This window comes from Theobroma umbraticum, unplaced genomic scaffold (genome assembly GCF_002168275.2).
Source record: "Theobroma umbraticum cultivar Fairchild unplaced genomic scaffold, ASM216827v3 scaffold_86.0, whole genome shotgun sequence".
NCBI classification, from domain to species: domain Eukaryota; kingdom Viridiplantae; phylum Streptophyta; class Magnoliopsida; order Malvales; family Malvaceae; genus Theobroma; species Theobroma umbraticum.
In genome coordinates this window covers 6,087,142-6,109,036 of record NW_018397263.1, presented here as the reverse complement: position 1 = coordinate 6,109,036, position 21,895 = coordinate 6,087,142, and the positions used below count along the sequence as shown (strand labels likewise).

Here is a 21,895-nt window from a genome sequence, read left to right as displayed (position 1 = left end):
TCAGGGAGAGAAGTTGTTTGGCCAGGTTTTCCCATCAAATGGCAGTCCGATATCGCTGCCAACGCCGCTGCTGCTGCCTTCAAAACGCAGGAGAGGCGGCAGCCCTAAATTACTCCTGGCAGGGCTACTTTCTACCTCTCCACCGGAAGGGCGCAGTCCCAGCCCTATGTCAATCCCGAAAGGGACAAAACTGCTGCGACCGACGCTCCTCCCACGAGACAACCACATGTCACCTGCTCCTGCACCCTGATGTCTAAAACTCATATGCGGCAGCCCCATGTCAGCTGAACCACTGGAGCCGGCAGCAAATGAGTGTCTTGGTAGTCCCGGATCATCTGCAGCAATCCCAGCAAATGGGTGATATGGTAAGCCCGTATCACTCCTTATGCAACTGCTGCCTGCAGATTTGAGTTCATTCCGGTTCATCATATCGATGAACCATTGGTCCCACAACAAGGGCTCGATGGAAGTCCTCCCATCTCCACCATGGCAGGCGCTACCGCAGCCAATTCGGGCCGTTTCATTCACTGCAGGGCCCTGGGGAGGAAGAGGAAGATGTGGATGAGGAGGGGCGCCTGCAGGTGCAAAAGAAACTTGTTGGGAAAACTCAAACCGTTTTCTGATCTCCTTGATTTTCTCTTCCACAAACCAAGTCAGCCCCTGCAGTTCACTGAGGTTAAGTTCATTAAGTCCCTTGCCTTCAGTGATTTGATGCATGAAATGGGTCATCTGAATTTCCTTGTTCCTCCTTTGGCACTTCGTCAGTTGTTCTTGCGCCTTCGTAACCTTTTCTCTGAGGTAGGTTTCTTGGTTCATCATTTTCTTCTGCCGCTCCAACTCGGGCATGCTTTGGAACCGTGCAAGCTGTTGTTCCACCACGTCGTGTGACGGCCACACCACTGGCTCTGTTTCGTCCGGGCTATAGATGATGACACAAGCATTGATACCGCATAGAGTGGTCAGCTCACTCACTTTCTTCAACAAGCCTAACCTCCTTTTCTTGAGGCTGGTTCTCCTGGCACTGTCATTCACTATCCATGCAAGCTTCACCTTCTTTCTTGCCATGGTTATTGCTTGGCAAACGGCAGTCTTTCTTATTATTGAATTATATATTTTTAACAGGGGGTGAAGAAGAGAATTGGGCTGCCTGAATGGTAACCAATGAGGTCTTTATATAGTGAGAGCGATGGGACAAATCATTGAAGGGCTGAGTTGGTAAACGAGGTTATCTAATATAACTGAGTTGGAGATTAAGAAAAAATTCTAATATAACTGATGGTTGGTAAGAGAAATTAATTTGTTGCTTAGTATGGTAAGATAACTAATCATTATTCAATGGTTTTTGCTGTACTTTCTTTGGACTAATATTGAAGACAATTGTATTCTTAAATGATTTGAATTTGTGCTAATCATTAACCTTAAAACTTCTATTTCATTTATGGTGTGTTAGTTTTTGTTTAAATGTATTTTAATAATCAAATTTGATAGAAATTTTCATTTATTCAGCTTCATTATTCATGAACACAAAAAATATAAAACAATATGTCAATCAATTAATCAATCAATCTTCTATTTAAGAGAATCACATTATCCTAGATGATCATGATAGTGGAAAATTATCACATGAGAAAGAGGCATAAACATGGTAGTTGTCATTGGGATGTAATCTAATGATCAAATTTGACACCCTAATTCATGACGAAAAGGTATATTAACTAATCATCAATCTTAAAAGACAAGTGTGAATTATCCACGATGAACATTATTATGCCCACGTTTTAGGGTGCTGAAATATTATCATGTTCATAGGCTAGAGAAGCATGTCAGCTTTGCTTTTGATGGAATTTAATTAATAGTCAAATTTGACAGAAGATCTCATTTGTCCACCTAACTCTAAGACAAAAAGGTACATTGATCAATCGATCAATCTTATAAAATAATGGCATATTATCCATGATCAACGAACAATATTCTATGCCACGTTTTGTGATGGTGAAAAATGATCATAATTCAAAAGATAGACAAATATGTTAGTTTAGGACTCCATTTAGCACCCAGCGAATAGCTTGTTGAAGAAAAATCTTTTGCAAAAAATATTTTACTAGAAAATCTAATATTTTTTATTGTTTCAATAAATAACCAAAAATGTTTTTTATTTTTTGGATTATCTTGTTAAAAATATTTTCCACCATTTCTCAGCATAAAAAATTTACTTCTTCAAAATTTTCTATCATGGCACCATAAAAATATCAATATTCGTTAATTATGAAAGACTTTCAAAACCTAATTTTTAATATTAAAAATATTATATGTTAAATAATAAAATAACTCAAAACATATACATAGACAAAAGTTATCATGCTACATGATAAAAGCATCTTACATATATAATTAAAAACATTCAATCATCAACCAACAATAAACAACAACTAATTATATTTTACTCAATAATTATAATAGAGATTATGATAAACAAAAATTGATTTAAAATAAAATTATTAATCTGGAAGCAATTGCTCATACAACACAAGATTGGATCAAAGCAGAGTTCAAGGATTGAAAACTGAACCTTGCTTTTAATTTTAGTTTGGCCACATCGATATGTCATCAAGCTATTAATAGAAATGACTACTTTGTGCAGCCATTAATATAGGAGATGAGGAGTTTAATTTTTTTTATATGTTCTTACCTTTTTATTCTTCGTTGAACTCTTAAAAATAAAGTTAAAAAGAAAAAAAGAAAAACAGTCCACCATGAAGCAAAACAGACCATGAACAAGATGGAATTAAAATGAAATAGAATCCAACAAAATCATGAACAAGACAAACAAGATTCTTGTGTCTTAACATACCATGTAATGTAAACACAGGGTATTAAAAGTTATATAGGTAAATATGAGCATGACACAATTAATTAAATGTGTCAAGATCCTAAACACGAACATGGATACATTTGTTAAACGTGCAACATGACAAAACCAACATGTTTATTAAATGGATTGTGTTACAAAAATAAAATTAAAAAAAAAGGAAAACGAAAACTCCCTTTTCAAAGCAGCCATAAAAGGAAGATTGTCTAGACATCCTCCTCCTCATCATCATCATCAGCTCCAACAACAATGGTAGGATCGTTAGGCAACACAGGGAAAGTCTTCATATCCATGCCCACATGCTTTGCACAAGCTCCTATCATTTCCTTAATCACATTAAAGGACTGTTAATGGTGGTCCATTCGAGTCTCAAGTCTCTCCATCCTTTGTGCCATTGACAAAACTAGAGGACATGCTACTTGGGGTCTTGCAGTCAATGAACTATCTCCCGCAGTTGAGGACTCTTGTTGCTAAATTTTTCCATTATGCCATTATCAATTGAACCTTCAAGGAAAAACAACACTTCCCCAGCACATATGCCACACCAGCTTTCTTACACAACTCAGTAATTAATGAGGGAAACCAGATACCCTCACAAGGAATATTAGCAAATCAAGGGATAGTGAGGTAGATCAGACATCCAATATTAATTGCTTTACCAATTAGAATACAACAAAGCAAGATAGCTAGATCTTTAGTGATATCATTCACATGCTTAATAGGAAGCAATCTAGAAGCTATGAAATTGAACCAACATTTATAGTCACCATGAAGATTGTTACTCTTAAAGGACACAAGCAATCCTTTTAATAATTTTCACTCCCCATTACCAGTACACAAGTAATTAATTATCTCCTCATAATTCAGCTCCAAAGTAAAATATTCAATAACCAAATCATCGGAGATTTCAAAATAATTATTAATAGCATCAATAGTAAAAGGCACAAATTTACCACTAACTAAAATAGACCCATTATGATGCTCTTTTGCATTATCATAAAATTCTCTAACTAAAGGCATCACAACTACAAGAGGTTCTTTACATAATGTGGTCCACTGCCTAGCAAGAATAATTGCATGAAAATCTAGAAGCTGACTTTCACCAACATCAAATCCTCTTTCAAGCACTAGAGTTTTATAAACTATTTTCTCATTATATCTCTTTTAAGCATTAAGAGAAATAAATCTAGTCGTATCATAAGAACTACTGGCACTAGCTCTAGCCCTCTTCGATGCCATAGTCAATAAAGCAAACTCCTAAACAATAACTAAAAATTAAACTCCAAATAAATATTTCAACAATTGATTGCTACGAACTATCAACTCAAACAGTAAAAAAATTCCCATAATCCATAATATCACAAAGCCCAATATTGCAAAAATCACTAGTGTAGGGATAGTATACTTACTCGAGTATTGAAGAACAAATGTTGAAAGCTTGAAAGCAAGAAGAGTTTGGTAAGGATTTGATGAAGATATTGTAGAGAGAAAGTGGAGAAAAAAAATTTTAGAAAGAAGGAAAGGGTGGCTAATGAACAAGAAGGGAATGGAAAAAAGGTATTTATATGAGGCTTTTAGGTTTTTTCCTTTCACTTTTTTTTTACCATAGGGCATCACAGCACACTCCATAGGATCCATAACTTTGTGGGCCTTAATGCCCACGTCTTGTCAGCTTCGAGTGTCATAACGCTTCCCGTATGGCACCACAGTGCTACAATTCCACGTATTCACTTTCCTAAGGTGCCAGGACACTTTTTTTGTGTTGGTCGATTTAATACACACATGTGCATCATGCAAAAAACAAATTTCTTGTTGTAGGGCGCTACAATTGTTGTGATGAGCCCTTCAGCCAATTAGGATTAGTTAAGGCTTGATTCCAATCGTGCAATAATATCATTCATGTTTAATGATTAGAAGTTTTCCTTCATCAATAAGATGTTAATTATAATGGGTTATAAATCTAATTGGATGAGGACCATGAGATTAATATGCCTTGTAAGGGAATTGTAATTGATTATGGTTATGAGATCTTTATGCATCAAAGTATAATATCTAAATGTTCCTGGTCAATGTATCATTACAACTGGACATCAATTATACCTAGAGACTAGCACATTCTATGTTTCTTACTTGGGAAGTAAGCAACCAATCTCATAGATTAAAGTATAAAGATATTTAAAACTAGAATGTAAGTGCTAGCCTAGGAAAACAAGTTTACTAAACATCACCCGTCATGAGAAATGCATTTGGTATTTCACTTAAATATCTATACAATACTTCTCATGTGCCAATTGTGTAAATACTCCTTATACTTGAGACACCATGTTGTTTCTGTGTAGAATGCTATGCTTTGATTTCATCCCTGCAAGTAGACCAAGGATGCCAAAATAGGATACTTTTGGGTACAGCATGAAGCATGTGAAGACAAATGAGTGGTCAAGAAAAGAATCATCACCCCAAGTGATTTAGGAGACATATCCTAATAGTTCTTAGTTGATATTAGCTTATTAAAGTCCTTGTCTATGGCAGCTTAGAAATTATGAAAAAGAGTTTCATAAGTCTCTATAAACTAATGATCTAACTTCAAAAACAAATATAGAGATTAATAAGAGTAGACACTACACCATGCTCTTAACATTTTCGAAATATATGATGAGGGAATGAATTACACTGATAATTGTACATTGAAAGGTTATCAAGGAATCTTTTGACTTTCCTAACAATTGGGTGGCCATGATACATTGCTAGATGCCAATCTTGGTTTACGAAATTAAATTAATTAATTTAATAAAAAGTATAATTCAATTCCATTGTCAACATGTTAGGAACCTAATGAGTCACACACAATAACCTGTATTATGAATTAAATTGAGAGTGTGATGATTTAAGTTGGACTTAAATCATACACTAGGTTTTTAACTTCTGAAGACTTAATTAAAATAGTTTAATTATGTATGAGGCTAATTTTATAATTAGTTATAATATTAAAGCCTTAATTACAAACAAATAAAGTAAATTTAATTTAATTTTAATTTACAATGGCTTAATTAAAAAGGTTTAATTAAGTGTTAGGCCAATATTGTAAGGGATCATAATATTGAGGTCTTATTTGAAATTTAAGAAGTTAATTAACCTAGATAAAAATATCATTTTTCAGCCACTCCTTATAATACAAATGAAACACATAAGTTAGGTTTTTAAGCTATCAAAAAACTAACAAAAAAGCCTAGCCGCACACTTTCTTAAGTGACTTGAAACCTAGTTTTCTAACTTTGTGATTTGGCTAGGTGGAGTGTGATTGTGTGAAGAGGACAAGTTGTTGTCCACCTTGCTAGCACAAAGGCATAGCCAAGAAAGCTCCCTCCTTGTGAAGGTTCAAGTGTAACCATTCTTGCAACCGTTGGAGGCCAAGCATTTAAATGGCTTAAGTTCTTTGCTCCCTTTGTGGTGTTCATGGGTTAGTCAAGGAAGAGGTACCATCATGATAGCCACATCACTTGGTAAAGGCAATGTTATTTTTCTGATTACTTCTCTTCTAGTTTTATTTATATTAAAACCACCAAGATGATCCATTAGTGGTAGCAAGGCATGCTATGTTTAAATTTTATTTTCCATTGCGTATGATAATTGTTATCTCCAAGTTTCATGCCATTCTAACAACAATGCCCCAACCTTGAGTTCTACTATGGAACTCAAGGGATGCCTCCCAATGCTGCAGCCTTTCACAATGCTAGCAAAATTTTTTACATAATAATTAATCTTGAAAATATTTCATACCTGTAAAAAGAAAATAAAAATAAGTAATTAGTAATGTGAAAAGACTAATGGAGGAGTGTTGACAATATATGTCACCCCTAATATTTCTTCAACTTAAAGTTTGCATTTGTTATGCCATCCACTAATTCCATGACACCATATGGAAACACTCTTGATATGAGAAATGTTCCCAACCACCTCGACTTCAATTTTCTTGGAAATAGTTGCAAATGAAAATTGAACGGTAGCACATGTTGCTCTGGTTCAAAGTGTCACTCAACAATTTTCTTGTCATGTCATTGTTTTGTCTTTTCTTTGTAAATCTTGGTATTCTCATATGCATTTAACTGTATCTCATCCATCTTGTTTAATTGAAACAATCTTATTTCTCCCTCAGCTACATTTACTACAAAACGCTCATCGTAAACATTAGTATTTTTCAAAGATTTAAAGGTATTAAAAGTTACCTCTTGTTCTTAGACTTTCAAGACAAGCTTTCATTTCTTTACATCTATAAGTGTTCCAATGGTATGCAAAAAAAGTCATCCTAGAATGATTGAAACCTTTGTATCCTCATTTATATCAAGTACCATAAGGATAGATCAATTTGCCCACCTTTACTAATACATCTTCTACAATGCCATGAGGATAGGTGATGATATGATCTGCGAGTTGCAAAGTCACTATGGTGGACTTGATTTCTCCCAAGCGCAATTTCTTATAAACAAACAGTGGCATCAGGTTGATACTAGCCCTCACATCTCTCAATGCCTTGGTAAAATAATATGCTCCAATGCATACACGATATTGTGAAACTGTCAAGATCTTTGAGTTTCAGTAGAAGCTTGTTCTATATGATTGCACTACACTCCTCAGTGAGTGCCACAATCTCAAACTTATCCAATCATCTTTTCTTCGACAATATCTCTTTTAGAAACTTGACATACGAAGGCATATACTCTAAAGCCTCTACGAATGGTATGTTGATGTGCAGCTTCTTGAATACCTCCATAAACTTTTGAAATTGATTTTCTTATTGCTGTTTTCTAAATCTTTGAGGAAAGGGTGGTGGTGGTGTGACTATAGTCTCCTTTTTGTAATGCACTTGTTCAAACTATCTACTTGTGCCTTATTTCGAGCATCCTTCTCCACTTGGTCAGCTTATTGAGTATTGCCTTTAATCTTTTTTTTTTTCATTTCCCAGGGTGATGGCCTTTACATGTTCTTTGCCCTCCCTTTTTAGGTTTGTCTCAGTGTCATTGGGCAATATTCCTTAAGCCTTGCTGTTAATTGTGCTTGCCAATTGTCCAACTTGCATCTCAAGGTTTCTTAGTGATGTTGCCTGACTATTGATGATGGAGTCTATCTCGACCATATATTACATCATTAACTCTTTTGTGGATCATCTCTTATCGGGAATGGGGGCTCTCGCTTGCTGTTCAAAACAAGGCGGTATATTTGATCTTGAAGCTGATTCTCCATGATTGTTTCCCAATGAAAAGTTTAAATGGTTTCTCCATCTGGGGTTGTATGTTAGAAAAGGTGTTTTTTCACTATTTGTTTTCAATGAATTGAACCGTTTCCACTTTGTTACTTTAACATTGGTCACTAGTGTGTCCTTCTCCACAATTGTCACAAACTACAAAAGGACTTTGAATAGGATTAGTACTAAAAGAATCAAACTTTTTAGTTAGAGCATCTACTTATGCAATTAATGCTATGATAGCATCAATCTTATGAACTCCGACTACTCGCCTATATGTGGATCGTTCTTATGGCCATTAATAATTGTTTGATGCCATCTCTTCCAATAAGTCATATGCTTCATCAATGGTCTTTCCCATAAAAGCTCTTCCCGCAATTACATCAATTATATGTCCAACTTGGTTGCATAATCCATTATAAAATGTTTGAACTTAAAGCCATTTTGGTAAACCATGATGTGGGCAATGCTAAGTGAATCCTTGTATCTATCCAAAGCCTCATATAATGTCTCACCATCAAACTAAATGAATGAAGTGATTTTGTTCCTCATCTTGGTTGTTTTTGCTAAAAGGAAGCATTTCTAAAAAACTTTTAGGCAAGGTCATGCCATGTTGTGATTGAGCCTATGTGTAAAGAATTCAACCTAAACTTTGCTCTATCCCTCAAAGAAAATGGACATAATCTTAATGGAATGACATCATCTGTGACCCCGTTGTGTTTGAATGTGCCACATATCTCCAAGAAATTAGATATATGAGCATTTAGGTCATCATTTGAAAGACCTCAAAACTGGACTGACATTTGGATCATAATGATGATGGCTGGCTTGATCTCAAAATTATTTGCTTGAGCAGTTGGCCTTTTGATGCTTGATGGGATACTTTGTACTAGAAGGATAGCATCGTCCCTTAATGAATGATTCTCTTCAACTAATCTCTTTTAAACTTGCCACTCTCTTGGTTGTTCATCCATTATATTAAAAGAATTAGAATCTAGTTGACTTTCTCGTCTCAATCATCGAAATGTCCACTCAATCCCTACATCACACGAGATAGCCTATAAGTTTCGTGCTTTGCACATACAATGTCAAACACACCTTAAAGCGCAAAAGAAAAGAAAACTTGGTCTAAGAGAAATTGTTTAATTAAATATCAGTAAATATAAATAGGAAAACAAATCCCTAACAACAAAGCTAAAAACTTGTTGGTCGGTTTAATACATGCAAGTGTACGTGGCCATACAAGTAATATAAAGTAAGTCGAGTATCGTTTCATTTCCCATAAAGATTTGTACTTATTTTTACTAAGTACTAAACTTGTAACAAAATAATCTCATTGAAGCTTTCGATTTCAAAGGATCAATTAAATTAAAAATAATTGATTAATTAAATAATTAAAAAAACTCAAAATGCCACTAAAAAAAAATTTATTCAAAACCTAAGATTATGGTGTTTTTCAAAACTTCATCTGAATTAAATTATTCTCCTTAACTTAGATTAATGGATTACATGGTTAACCTATAGTCCAAATTATGTACATGTCATCCATCAAGATCATGCACACATACCTTTCCTAAATCAATCCCATATGTCTATTTAAATTAATTAGAAAAAGTTCATTTAGTACATGCTTTAGTATGGCTGCCTAAGGTATTTAGGTGTATGTCTAATCCTAAATAGAAAACTATCACCTAACTCCAAAGTGAATCGAACAAAGGCTATTCAAAACAATGGTCTATTCTAAACTCCTTCTATCAAGTTCCATTTAAAGACTCACTACATTTCAACTAGTGATCAAGCAATGAAAAGCATTAAGTGCAGAATTGAATAAACCATGTGATTTTCATTAACACTAAGCAAGAAAAAATCAAATAATCAACCTACATAATGAAATATGCCATAATCCTAGAAAACAAAATTAATTCATGATTCCCCTTATAGTCGACATAACTGAATCCAGAGAAAGATCATTGCTATAGCAAAATAATAAGAAAACAATGAAGGGTAAAGAAAAATCAAATCCTTTGTCAAATCTTGATCCTCAATTTCTTTGATTTCTTCTCATTTCTCTCGTTGAAAACCATTTTCTCTTTTCTCAAAAACTACCATTTATTGCCTCTCTAAACTTCCTTTCCCAATCATTGAAAAACTCTTATTTATAGCCACCAACAAGCCCTAAAAACTCATTTTTCAATTGGCTGCACTTCATTAATCCACATCTGAAGCACCGCAGAGTGATTAGAGCAAGGTCACAGTGCTCCAGACATATACTTTTTTGCTTACTTTTTATCTGTTGTCACAACATTCCTCCTTGGGTGATGAGGTGCCAAGCATTTGGGTTTTTGTGTGGGAGCATTGCTGCTCCCTTCAGTGCTACAACCTTGAGCTCTTCAAGGCCGTAGCACTAACAACTCTTGTGCTACCTTGGTGCAAACTATTATAGTAGCTCATCTTGCAACATGATTGTCTCTTATTTCAAGGCTGATCTGGGTGAAATAGTAAGCATGAAAATTGTAGGGCTGCATCTCAACTTTGCAATGGTCTAAGAACCCCGTTGATTGGATCTCTATAGCTCAAGTTATGAGCAAAACACTATGACATTTTTAGTAAAAGTCTGCTCATGGTCTCCATTGCCTTATTCATCAACATTCAACTTAAGCACATATGAACCTACAATATCAAAGTCCCAATCAACATTGACTTAAACAGAGACTTTCAACATGAATTTATGTTAAAATTAATAAAATTAAAGTACATCAACATGCTTTGAACTAATTAACTAAAAACCTAAAAACTATCTAAAATTGACTCAAAACATTAGGACTTACTATTTTATTATCCCATAATGTAGCAAAACAACTGTATATTATAAAGTTATCACTTTGCCCCTTATTTTTTTAAAATTTTTTTTTCAAATTTTTTTAGAGAAGATACTTGTAAAATAATGAAAAAATAATAAAAAATCATTAAATGAAAGAATATAGATAGAAATAAATAAACTAAATTAGAAAAACTAGGGTTGCCTCCAAAAAAAAAATTCTTTATAGTCATTAGCTTCACTATAACACCCCTTTTTGCAATTCTTCATCCTCAAAACACGGCTTAAGACTTTGTCCATTAACTATGAATGTGGCCGTATTCTCACTATCAATCTCAATTATTCCACAAGGATAAATCTTGACCATATTGAAAGGCCAACCATCATTATTTGCATTTCCATGGAAAATATTTAAAACATGATCGAGAAAGTAACATTACTTGTTGTCTAACCTTAAAAGGACAATTAGATGGTGGTGGAGGATGCTCTTTCAACAATTACATAAGTCTAACATGTGAATGTAGTGGCTTAAACTCAAAGATTAGTGCTTGCTCACTTGCAGGTGGAGAAATAGGTTCACCCTTGCCTGCATTAACTAAATCCACTTTATAGTAACTATCTATATATGGATACTAGATTGCATTGAAAATATTAAACTCAACTACCTCCTCCTTAACTTTAAAAGTTATCTTTCCTACCCACACATCAATAATTGTGCTTGCAATAAACAAAAATGGTCATCCCAAGATTAAAGGAATTTTTACATTTTCTTCCACATCAAGCACAATGAAGTTCACTAAAATATAGAGATGTCAAACTTTAACCAACACATCTTCAATAATCTCAACAGGGTATCTGATTGTCTTGTCAACTAATTATAAAGAACTTGTTGTAGGTTGTATCTCATTAAGTCTAACTTTCTCAATAATTGGCAAAGGCATGATTGAAACACTAGCACCTAAATCACAGAAAGCATTAGAAAATTTAAATCTACCAATAGTTGCAAGGGATAGAAAAACTCTCTAGATCCTTAAGCTTTAGTGGAAACTTGTTTTGAATTATAGCACTACACTTCTCAGTAAGTGCAATTATTTCAAAGTCTTCCAATTTCCTTTACTTGGTTAGGATGTCTTTCAAGAATTTGACATAGCTTGGCATGTTTTCTAAAGTTTCAATAAAAAGGATGTTTATGTGAACCTTTTTAAAAACACTAAGAAATTTCTCAAATTGCTTCTCAAGCTTTTGCTTATGCAACCTTTGTAGGAACAGTGGAGGAGGATAATTTGCTTAGGACTTCGCTTGATTTTTAACTATCCCATCATTTTTCTTTTTAGCTTCAACTTTATTTTCAACAATTACCTTTTCATGTTCCATATGCTCTTTTGAAGATTCAATTAATTTTTCACTCACCCTTTCAACTTCTTTTCCACTCTTAAGGGTTATTGCATTACATTAAGCCTTACCTTTGGGATTGACTTGAATGTCACTTGGCAAGGCACCTTAGGGCCTATTATTGATGACGTTGGCAATTTGTCCCATTTGAATTTCAAGATTGCGAATTGATGCTACTTGATTCTAAATGATGGCATTGTTTTTTGTTATGTAGGCCTTAGTTTTTGTCATGAATTGCATGAACATTTCCTCCATAGTAGGCTTTTTCTCAAGAACATGAGGTTTTGCTTGTGGTGGAAAGCCAAGAGGATTATTTGGCCTTTGATTTGTAAGTCCTGAGTTATTATTCCATGAGAAGTTTGGGTGGTTCCTCCAACCAGGATTATAGATATTAGAATATGGGTTATTCTGTTACCTGTTAAAGTTCCCAATAAACCAGATTGATTAAGGATTGGATGGACATTGATTACTAGAGTGGTTATCTCTACACAAATCATAGGTTATGAAAGAGTTTTGTACAGCATTAACTTCCATCGGTCAAATCTTTTTATCAACACAACTACTTATATAGTCAAAGGATGTAACACCCTTGATTTTTTACATGGCCTATATGTGATAAGGGCTAAGTTATTACAGAGTAAATTTGAACCTTGATGTGTATGCTCGTAGAGTATGTATATGAACTATTATGTGTAGAGATTGATCTTGAAATTTGTTATATATTTGGAAACTTCTTTGATGATATGTGGATGTGTTAAGTGTAGAAAACATGTCTTACGATATTTAGGTAAAAATTTTATGAATGCATTTGAGGAATCTAAAGGTTTGATGGTTAGATTGGAGTTTTGATCTTATGTTTGAGTATTTGACTAAAGATTTTAGTCATATATGAATGGTTTGAAATTGTGGAAGAGATTTAGAAAGGGGTTAGGCTTCAAAAGGAAAAATTTTTATAAATCTAGACTAAAAAAAAGTCGATCTTAGTGCATAGAGGGTCAATCTTGTAAAGTAAAAAGCAGAGGAAGTCAAGCATTCTAGTCCAGGATTGACTATAAGCCCTTTATAGTTGATCCTATGAAGGAAAAATGGGAGAAATGTAAAACCTTCTACTCCAAGATCGACTATAAACCCTTTATAGTTGATCTTGCAAAAGAAAATTAGGTAAAAAATGGACATTCTATACCAAGATCGACTATAGATCCTCCATTGTTGATCCTGTGAAGGAGGAAAGGCGAAACACAAGCCTTCTAGTCCAAGATCAACTACAGGCCTTGATAACTCTATTATATACAGTTATTTTGACTCATTTTGAGAGCTTAAGTAGCTAGATCTTTGAGATTTTAGGTTCAAATTTTAGCATTATAGGTGTTTTTTTAGTTTAAGTTTGATTACTTGTTAAGTGATTAATTTAAGTTATTTTAGTTAAATTTTAAGTTATTTTATTTTAAATTACTTTAAGAGTAGTTATTGCTAATTTCTCTTATGACTTTTGTAGGAAATTGATGAAAAAGACTCATTTGATGAAAATCAGTGCAAGTATGGTGATAGCTTCATTCGTATATGTTTCAGTATTTTGACCATATCTCTTTCAAAAAACTCCAAATGAGGTCATTTTTAGACCAATAGAATTATAAGAAGAAGGGATACAATGTTTATGTTCACCAATTTGCCCAGTTCTGATTGGATCATGGTCAAAATATTTGTCAATTCGGACCTCTGCAGCAGTATGTAAAGACTGAACATGATGCGGTATTTGGAGCAAATATTTCAATCCAGAAGTCCAATTGATGTGATTTTTAATCCATTGGAAATTCAAGAGACAGGGATAAAACTTTTATGTTTACTACTTTGCCCAGTTCTTAACATATCATGGTGAAACTCACGTTTGAAGTTGATAGACTGCCACAGCGCTGGGAGAACAAGGCTGCAGCGTTGAAAAAGGAAGCACACATACAAAATTCCAGAGAGCTCAGCACTGCAGCGCTGGAGAGTAGTGCTGCAGGCTGGAGAAGTAGTGCTGCAGCACTGCGCTACTTTCCCAAAAAATAAAGGACATTACAGGATTTCGAAAATTAGGTTATTTGGAGCCTATTTAAGGAGCCTTTTCAGAGATTTTGGAGAGAGGCAGCAAACAACTATTCTGGAGATTTGGAGCCAAGAACAAAGCAAGGAAACAAGAGGATTGGAGAGAGAATGAAGATCATAAATCTCTAACTATTAGTTTTCTCTCTTACCTTTGTGTTTTTTCTATTTTCTTTGACTTGGATTCATGGCTAAATTTCTTTGGATATTGTCTTTATTAGATATTATGAGCTATTTATTTTTCTAGGATTGCAATTGACCTCACATGTAATCTAGATTTTTAATCACTTTCTTGCTTATTTTCAATGGGACTTGAATTGTTTATTCCTATTTGTTCTTAATGCTTTTAATTGCTTGGCCACCAATTAAATTGATCTAGAAACCTAAACAAACTTGAAAAGGGAGTTAGTGTAGACTAAAATTGGGATAGCATATGATCATATTAATTGATTTGCGTATAGGATAGGATATACCTATAGGCCATATGTAGCCAGATTAGAACCTGAACTTAATGAGTTTGTTTTAATTTCAATTCACATAGGGATATAGTGTTTTGGTTAAAATAGATATTTTTATAGAGTTGAGTCGGGAGACCCTTATAAATAATTTAGGACTCTAGGTTAGCAATTCAAACCATTGAGATAAGTTAAGGAAGAGAGGTAAGATTTAGATGAAGTGTGAGGGATATTGAATCCTAGGCTTGTTTGATTTGATATTTATTTGAGTATTTATTATTTTGATTTTTCTTAATTTAATTATGCTAATACTTAGTTTGATTTGATATTATTTTGATATTGTTTGGATAAGATTAATTTGCTATAATTTTAGTACTTAGTAAACTTTTAGATCAATTCCCTGTGGGATCGATACTCTACTTGCTAATATACTGTCTATTCGATACGTATACTTGCGTAGTAGAATTTTAACTAACAGGCCTTCCATAGTCGATCCTAGGATACCTAGTCAACTCAAAACGGGCTTAAAAGCCCAAAAATCAAAATTTTCTTCATTTCTCTCTTAACCTCTCCTTCTTCCACCGTTTTCTTTAAAATGTCATACCCTTCAAAACCTTCAAACTCCATTAACAAATCTTGGATTCTAAATGCCAACGCCAAGGATTTTCACTTCCAAGAAAAAGAAAAAGGGAAAAAGGCTTGGTTTTCAAGCTCTTATCTTTTTTCTCTAAACTCTTAAAACCATAAGCCCCAAATGGATTTTTGGAGTAGTTTGGAGCTAATCCAAGCTTAGGGAAACATTATTGAGGTAAGATTAAACATTTTTATTGATTATTTTTTAATTTAATCAATTAGATTCTATGAAATCTAATTTTTCCATCTTAAGTAAATGTCCCCCTATTTGGCTAGAATTTAGAGTTATGATTCATGCAATCCAACTTCTAAGGTATGGGTTTAGCTTGTTATTGAAGGATTTGAGCTTTTATGTTGGAATGCTAAGGATTTAGTTATTTTTAGAAAAGTTGGCATTTTTCGAAAGCTAAGACTTAATTAGTTTTGTGATGTTTAGATGTGCTTAAAGGAAGATTAAGCAATTTAGGCACATTTATGAACTAAAATACAGTTAGAGGCTAAGGATCGAAGCTTGGTTGTGGAGCACCTCTAATTTGTCACTATGAGTAGGGTTTATCTTTAAAAATGCATGTGATGCATTACGCATGATGATATGTGCTACCATGGTACATTGAATTGTTATGTCCATGCCTAGATGAGTATGCTAGGCTAGTATATTATTAATATATGTTAATACATGGGTTTGCTTGTGATTGCTATTGGGAAGCATGAGCTGTTAGACATCTAGGTGATGTATGATATGAATGGCTTCTGCATATGCTGTGACTAAGATGGCTATACCACGATGTGGGAATAAATTGCCTAATTGTCAATGAAATATTGTTGCATGATTTGATGTGAGATTGCTCATCTATACAACTATTAAGCCATGACTAATTTAAAATGAGATTGTTGATGCATTTATGGCTAGTGAACCATGATTATTGAGGCTTAATTGTTTAAGCATGTGAAGCCACGTATTCTAATATTTGATGAGAATTGTTTATGGATGTGAGGCTAAGGAGGCCAATTAAGTGATATGGCATTATGATTTATGAATCACTAAGGCACGTAAAACTCGAACAAGCTTATTGACGATTGAAGCTCGATAAATGTGATTTGTGATATTTTGTGGTTATATGGAAAAATAAAGCCATGATGGCCTCACTGCAGATTTATGTTCCATTTGAGGGATGAATTCCTGACATTGACTTGACTTAAGGTTAAGTGGATGCCGTTACCCTATGACTATGTGTGTGCCTGCTAGGATGGTGGTAAGTAGGGATGGTGGTATTAGTGACACCTGTGATTCTCGTTTGCAGTGTCGTGATTTCGCCCGTCTAAGAATACTCTGGGTGATGCCGACCGTTGAGAGATTACTCCAGTCAATGATTTGATTCTCTGCTTGTTGCTTTGACAAAGATGATTTGTTCTCCCCCAATGGCTTTTCCTTGAGTGTGATTTGATTCTCTGCCAATTGCTTCAACACTGAACATGACTTGATTCTCTACTCGTTGTTTAGACAGGTGCATAATTTGTTCTCTGCCAGCGGCTTTGCCTTGAGCATAATTTAATTCTCTGGGGTCTGGCCATTATGCGTGATTTGGCTATGACCAGGGGAGGACCATTTGTTGATCTTATTTGTATACGACATGAGATAGCCTTAGAGAAGACTAAAGTGTACCATGGAGAATGCATTGACTAACTTTGTTTGGCTTTTGGGGTAAGTCTAATGATGTGTGTAATGATCTTTAAAGATGTTAAGGATGATGATATGCCCCATATTTAGATATGTTTGCTAGATCAAGTGAATGCACTAAGAGTGTAACATTTATTATATGTTTAATATATGTATATAATTCTGATTATCTGCATCACTTACTGAGTATTATAGTACTTAGTGCCATGTGTAGATAAATAGGCCACTAGACAATGTGTAGCAAAGGTCGTCCATCGACAAACCGATTTTGGGATACAGTAGGTCCCTTTTATTTGGGTCACTATGTTAAATCCGTCACAAGGTTTCGCTCTACACTTAGTTGTTGTGTACGTAGGCACACCGTGCCATATGAACTTGTACAAGATTTGTTATGTACAAACCCATATTGAATGGTTAATGTATGGCCTTTAGCTATTCATATGAATTTATATGCTAAGGATAACGATTTATGTTTGAACTTAAATCTTATTTACAAATATTTGTCTATGAGCTACCTTGCTTATAAGTTATATGATTTTGAACTATAACACTTGCTCGGGTCTAGTGGGCTTGCCTACTGGACTTAAGTGTTAGTCATGGACCCACGAACTGGGTCGTGACATAACATTCAATGCATCAATCTCATAAAACACCAACATTTTTTCTAGAACTAGATCCTTATGAAGATTGGTAATTATTGAATGCCATTTTTTCCAACAAATTATAAGCTTTATCAAGATTTTTACCCATTAATGCCCCACCAGTAGTGGCATCAAGTGTAAATCTGACTAGACTGACCAACCCATTATAAAATGTGTGAACTTAAAGCCATTGAGGAAGCCCATGGTGTGGACCTCTTTTAAGCAAATCATTAAATCATTCCCAAGCCTCATATAAGGATTCACCATCAAATTGTGTGACTAAAGTTATATCATTCCTCAATTTAGTAATCTTTTCAGTTGGAGAGAATTTTGCCAAGAATTTTTGAGCCAAGTCCTCCCATGTAGTAATAGATCCAATGGGCAGTGAATTCAACCAACTCTTTGCCTTATCTCTTACTGAAAAAGAAAAGAGTCTTAATTTAATAGTATCGTCGATCACCCTATTATACTTGAAAGTATTGCAGATTTCTAGGAAATTGACTAGATGGGAATTAGGATCATCACTAAGTAACCCATCAAATTGAATAGAAGACTAAATCATCTGAATACAAACAAGCTTTATCTAAAATTGTTTGCATTGATAAGAGGTCTTCTAATGCTTTGTTGTAAGCCTTGCAAGAGGGGAACAACATAATCTTGCAAAGTGTTTTTCTCTTAAAGAATTTGAATGCCAACATTGTTACCATGATTATTATTACAATAAAATACCCCCACATCCCTCAATTTTAATCGAAATTCTAAGTGGGTCAACTAGTTTTCAAAATAGACACTCCACCCTAAAAGTGCAAACACTGTTTACAAAGACTATGAAAAGACTAAAATGCTTTTATTTCTTTATTAATTAAAAAAATTATTTTTTTAAAAAAAAGTTTATAGAAAAGGGAGCACCTATACCCAAGAAAGGAGATCATCAGTTGGTGCTCCCCAAGGGAGGAGAACACTGATCAATGCTGCCTTATTTTTGTTTAAATTAATAAAAAAATAATAAAAATCATATAATAGTAATTTTTAAAATTAATAAAAGGTAAAATTATTATTTCAATATTATCACATCATCAAACTAACGAAAACACTAATGGTTGACTAACAGATGGACCTATGTGTCCAACGAATGATATTTTTTTAAGGTGACGTGTCTATTTCAAAAACTAATGGACCGGTTTAGAATTTCAATTAAAACTTAGGGAAGTAGAAGTATTTTACCCTAAAATCTAACATCATGAAGAAATTTGTTTCTCTAGTGGCTAGTTAAATTAAGAGGGAGAAGTTTATTTACATTGTAATTGACGTAGTCAGCACACCAAGGTATTTTCTTTTGACCCATAGGCAATAATTGTTCATTAGGAAAAGTTTCATTAATGAAAGTTGAGTCCTTATCTTAGTTGTCATTCTCCAACTTGGACAAATGGTCTGCTACTTGATTTTTTATACCTTTTTTGTCTCTGATTTCAAGATCAAATTCTTGAAGTAATAAAATCCATTATATCAATCTTGCTTGCCATATTTCTTAGCAATCAAGAACTTAATTGCTGCATGGTTAATGTGCACAATAACCTTAGTGCCAACCAAATATGCACGAAACTTATCAAACGCATAAACAACAACTAATAATTCTTTTTCAGTGACAATATAATGCATTTGAGTTTCAATCAAGGTCTTAGTAGCATAATTAATAAAATCAAAAATTTTGCTTTTCCTTTGACCTAACACTGGACCTGCAACACAGTCACTGGTATTACACATAAGCTTAAAAGGAAATGTCCAATTAGGGAATAAAATTACTGGTGCATATACTAATTTCTTTTCCAATTCTACAAACGGTATATGACATGCATCATCAAATTTAAAGAAAACGTCATTTTCCAACAAGTTACACAAAATTTTGGAAATTTTAGCAAAGTCTTTAATAAACCTTCTATAAAAACCCGCATGACCAAGAAAATTTCTAAAACCTTTTACCAAAGATAGTGGTGGAAGTTTCTCAATTATCTCTATCCTAGCTTTGTCTACCTCCAATCTTTTGTTTGAAACCTTGTGACCAAGGACAATGCCTTCTTGCACCATGAAGTGGCATTTCTCCCAATTCAGCACTATGTTCGTCTCTTTACACCTTCTCAAAACCTTATCAAGATTTAACAAACATTCACCAAAATTGTTACCAAACACAAAGAAGTCATCCATAAATAACTCCAAGATCTGGTCCACCGTATTATAGAAGATGGCCATCATGCATCTTTGAAAAGTGGCTAGAGCGTTAGACAGTTCAAATGTCATCCTTCTAAAAGTGAAAGCACCATAAGGGCATGTAAAGGATGTCTTTTCTTGATCTTCCAGAGATATAGTAATCCGATTGTTTCCTGAATACCCATCCAAAAAACAATAAAATTCCTCACTAGCCAACCTATCCAATATCTGATCAATAAATGGCAAAGGAAAATCATCTTCTCTCATGTCCTTATTAAACTTCCAGTAGTCCATGCACACCCTCCATCTAGTCACTGTCCTTTGAGGAATGAGTTCATTGTTCTCATTTTCTACCACACTCATCCCACCTATCTTCAAAACATATTGCACAGGACTTACCCATGAACCATCTAGTATAAAATAAATGATGCTAGCATTTAACCATTTAATGATTTCTTTCTTCACCACTTCCTTCATGATTGGATTGAGTCTTCTCTGGTGCTTGATGGTAGCTCTATGATCATCCTCCAATAGAATCTTATGCATACATATAGAAAGACTAAATCTCGTTATGTCCACAATTGTCCATGCTAATGCTTTCTTATGTTCTCTCAAACTCTCAAAAGCTTCCTTTCCTACATATTAGTAAAAGTAGAAGAAATAATCACAAGAAAGTAGACAAGTTACCAAGATATGCATACCTCAAGTGATTTGGCAAAGGTTTAAGCTCTAACTTATATGGCTTTTCAATAAATGGCTTTGTTGATGAAAATGAAAAGGATGAGAAATCCAATGTCTCAAATTACGCCTTCATGACATGGGAAGAGGCATCCAATGAATTCACACATTTAATGACATCTTCATCAAGTCTCTTATAATTTATTATTAGGAAGCTTTAAGAGGGTCATTAGGGTGGTTTTCCCTAAGCACATCACTCATGACTCTATCAACTACATTTACTGCAAAACATTCATCATGATCATTAGGACTGTAACACCTTGTACCCTCGTATAGAAACCAATATCACCTTATTGACAAGACGAATGGTCAATTGATGTAAATTTATGTACCAAAAAGTGGTGACAGGTGGAAAAAATAGTTTGAAATAAGATATTTCGCATGCAAGAAAATAGAAATTAAATAATAATATTTTTATTGAAAATGAATTAGAGAGTTAAAAGGTGATTCGAAAGTGAATTGGGACAAAGTGAGACATTTTGGGATCCGAGGAGATAAGAGGAGAATTTTGGAATAAAATAATATTTTATTAATAAAATATTACTAAAATATTAATATTTTGTCTATCATTGAAATTAGTCATAAAGGAGGATTATATAGCTAATCTAAGTGGGGGAGAAGAAGTAAGAAAGAATTTGGAAGAAAAACGACGTTAGCTTGGCCGGCGTGTCTTTATTAAATAAAGTAAAAGCGGGTAAGTAAATATTTAAATACTATGGTGACACCTTGGTGAAGTGCAAATTCGATATTTTGATTGTACACATCTAAAGGAAGAAAGATAGAAGAGAATTGAAATAAAGGAATGATGGCAGGACCTAATTAAAAAGAATAAAAAGTTGAAGGGTGGAATTGTAAACAATAAAAAGTTAAGAGAATATTTGATGAATGTATTTATATTAAGGAAAGCAAGATGAAATTCGAGTAGGTTACAAAGTTAAATGCAAGCGGAAGGAAATGGCAAGGAAAAACCATGGGTTAGCAAGATACCTCATGGTATTCAATGAAAAAGGTGTAATCATTACACTAAATTGATTTAACATATATATATAATAAAACAATAAAAAATAAAAAATGAAAATAATTCTAATAGTAAACTAAAGATTAAGTGGGATCATCCTTAAACTAATGAAATAAATAAAAAGAAT

General features: G+C 33.9%; 1 protein-coding gene and 2 non-coding genes across 3 annotated transcripts; 2 read left to right on the top strand and 1 right to left on the bottom strand.

Annotated features, from left to right (window-relative positions):
* LOC110420881 (uncharacterized) lies at window positions 1–1,065 on the bottom strand. The gene has a single exon (XM_021434272.1). The coding sequence runs from the start codon at window positions 1,063–1,065 to the stop codon at window positions 1–3; it is 1,065 nt and encodes a 354-aa protein (XP_021289947.1).
* A 7,492-nt stretch (window positions 1,066–8,557) lies between these two features.
* On the top strand, window positions 8,558–8,663 carry LOC149526942 (small nucleolar RNA R71). The gene has a single exon (XR_016351498.1). It is a non-coding gene; the product is annotated as a small nucleolar RNA R71 (small nucleolar RNA).
* Window positions 8,664–18,004: 9,341 nt separating this feature from the next.
* LOC149526941 (small nucleolar RNA R71) lies at window positions 18,005–18,111 on the top strand. Its single transcript, XR_016351495.1, has one exon. It is a non-coding gene; the product is annotated as a small nucleolar RNA R71 (small nucleolar RNA).
* The last annotated feature ends 3,784 nt before the right edge of the window (window positions 18,112–21,895 follow it).

What these genes read in the sequence shown, in the direction of transcription:
- LOC110420881 (XM_021434272.1), bottom strand. Translation starts at nt 1,065, where the DNA reads ATGGCAAGAAAGAAGGTGAAGCTTGCATGGATAGTGAATGACAGTGCC.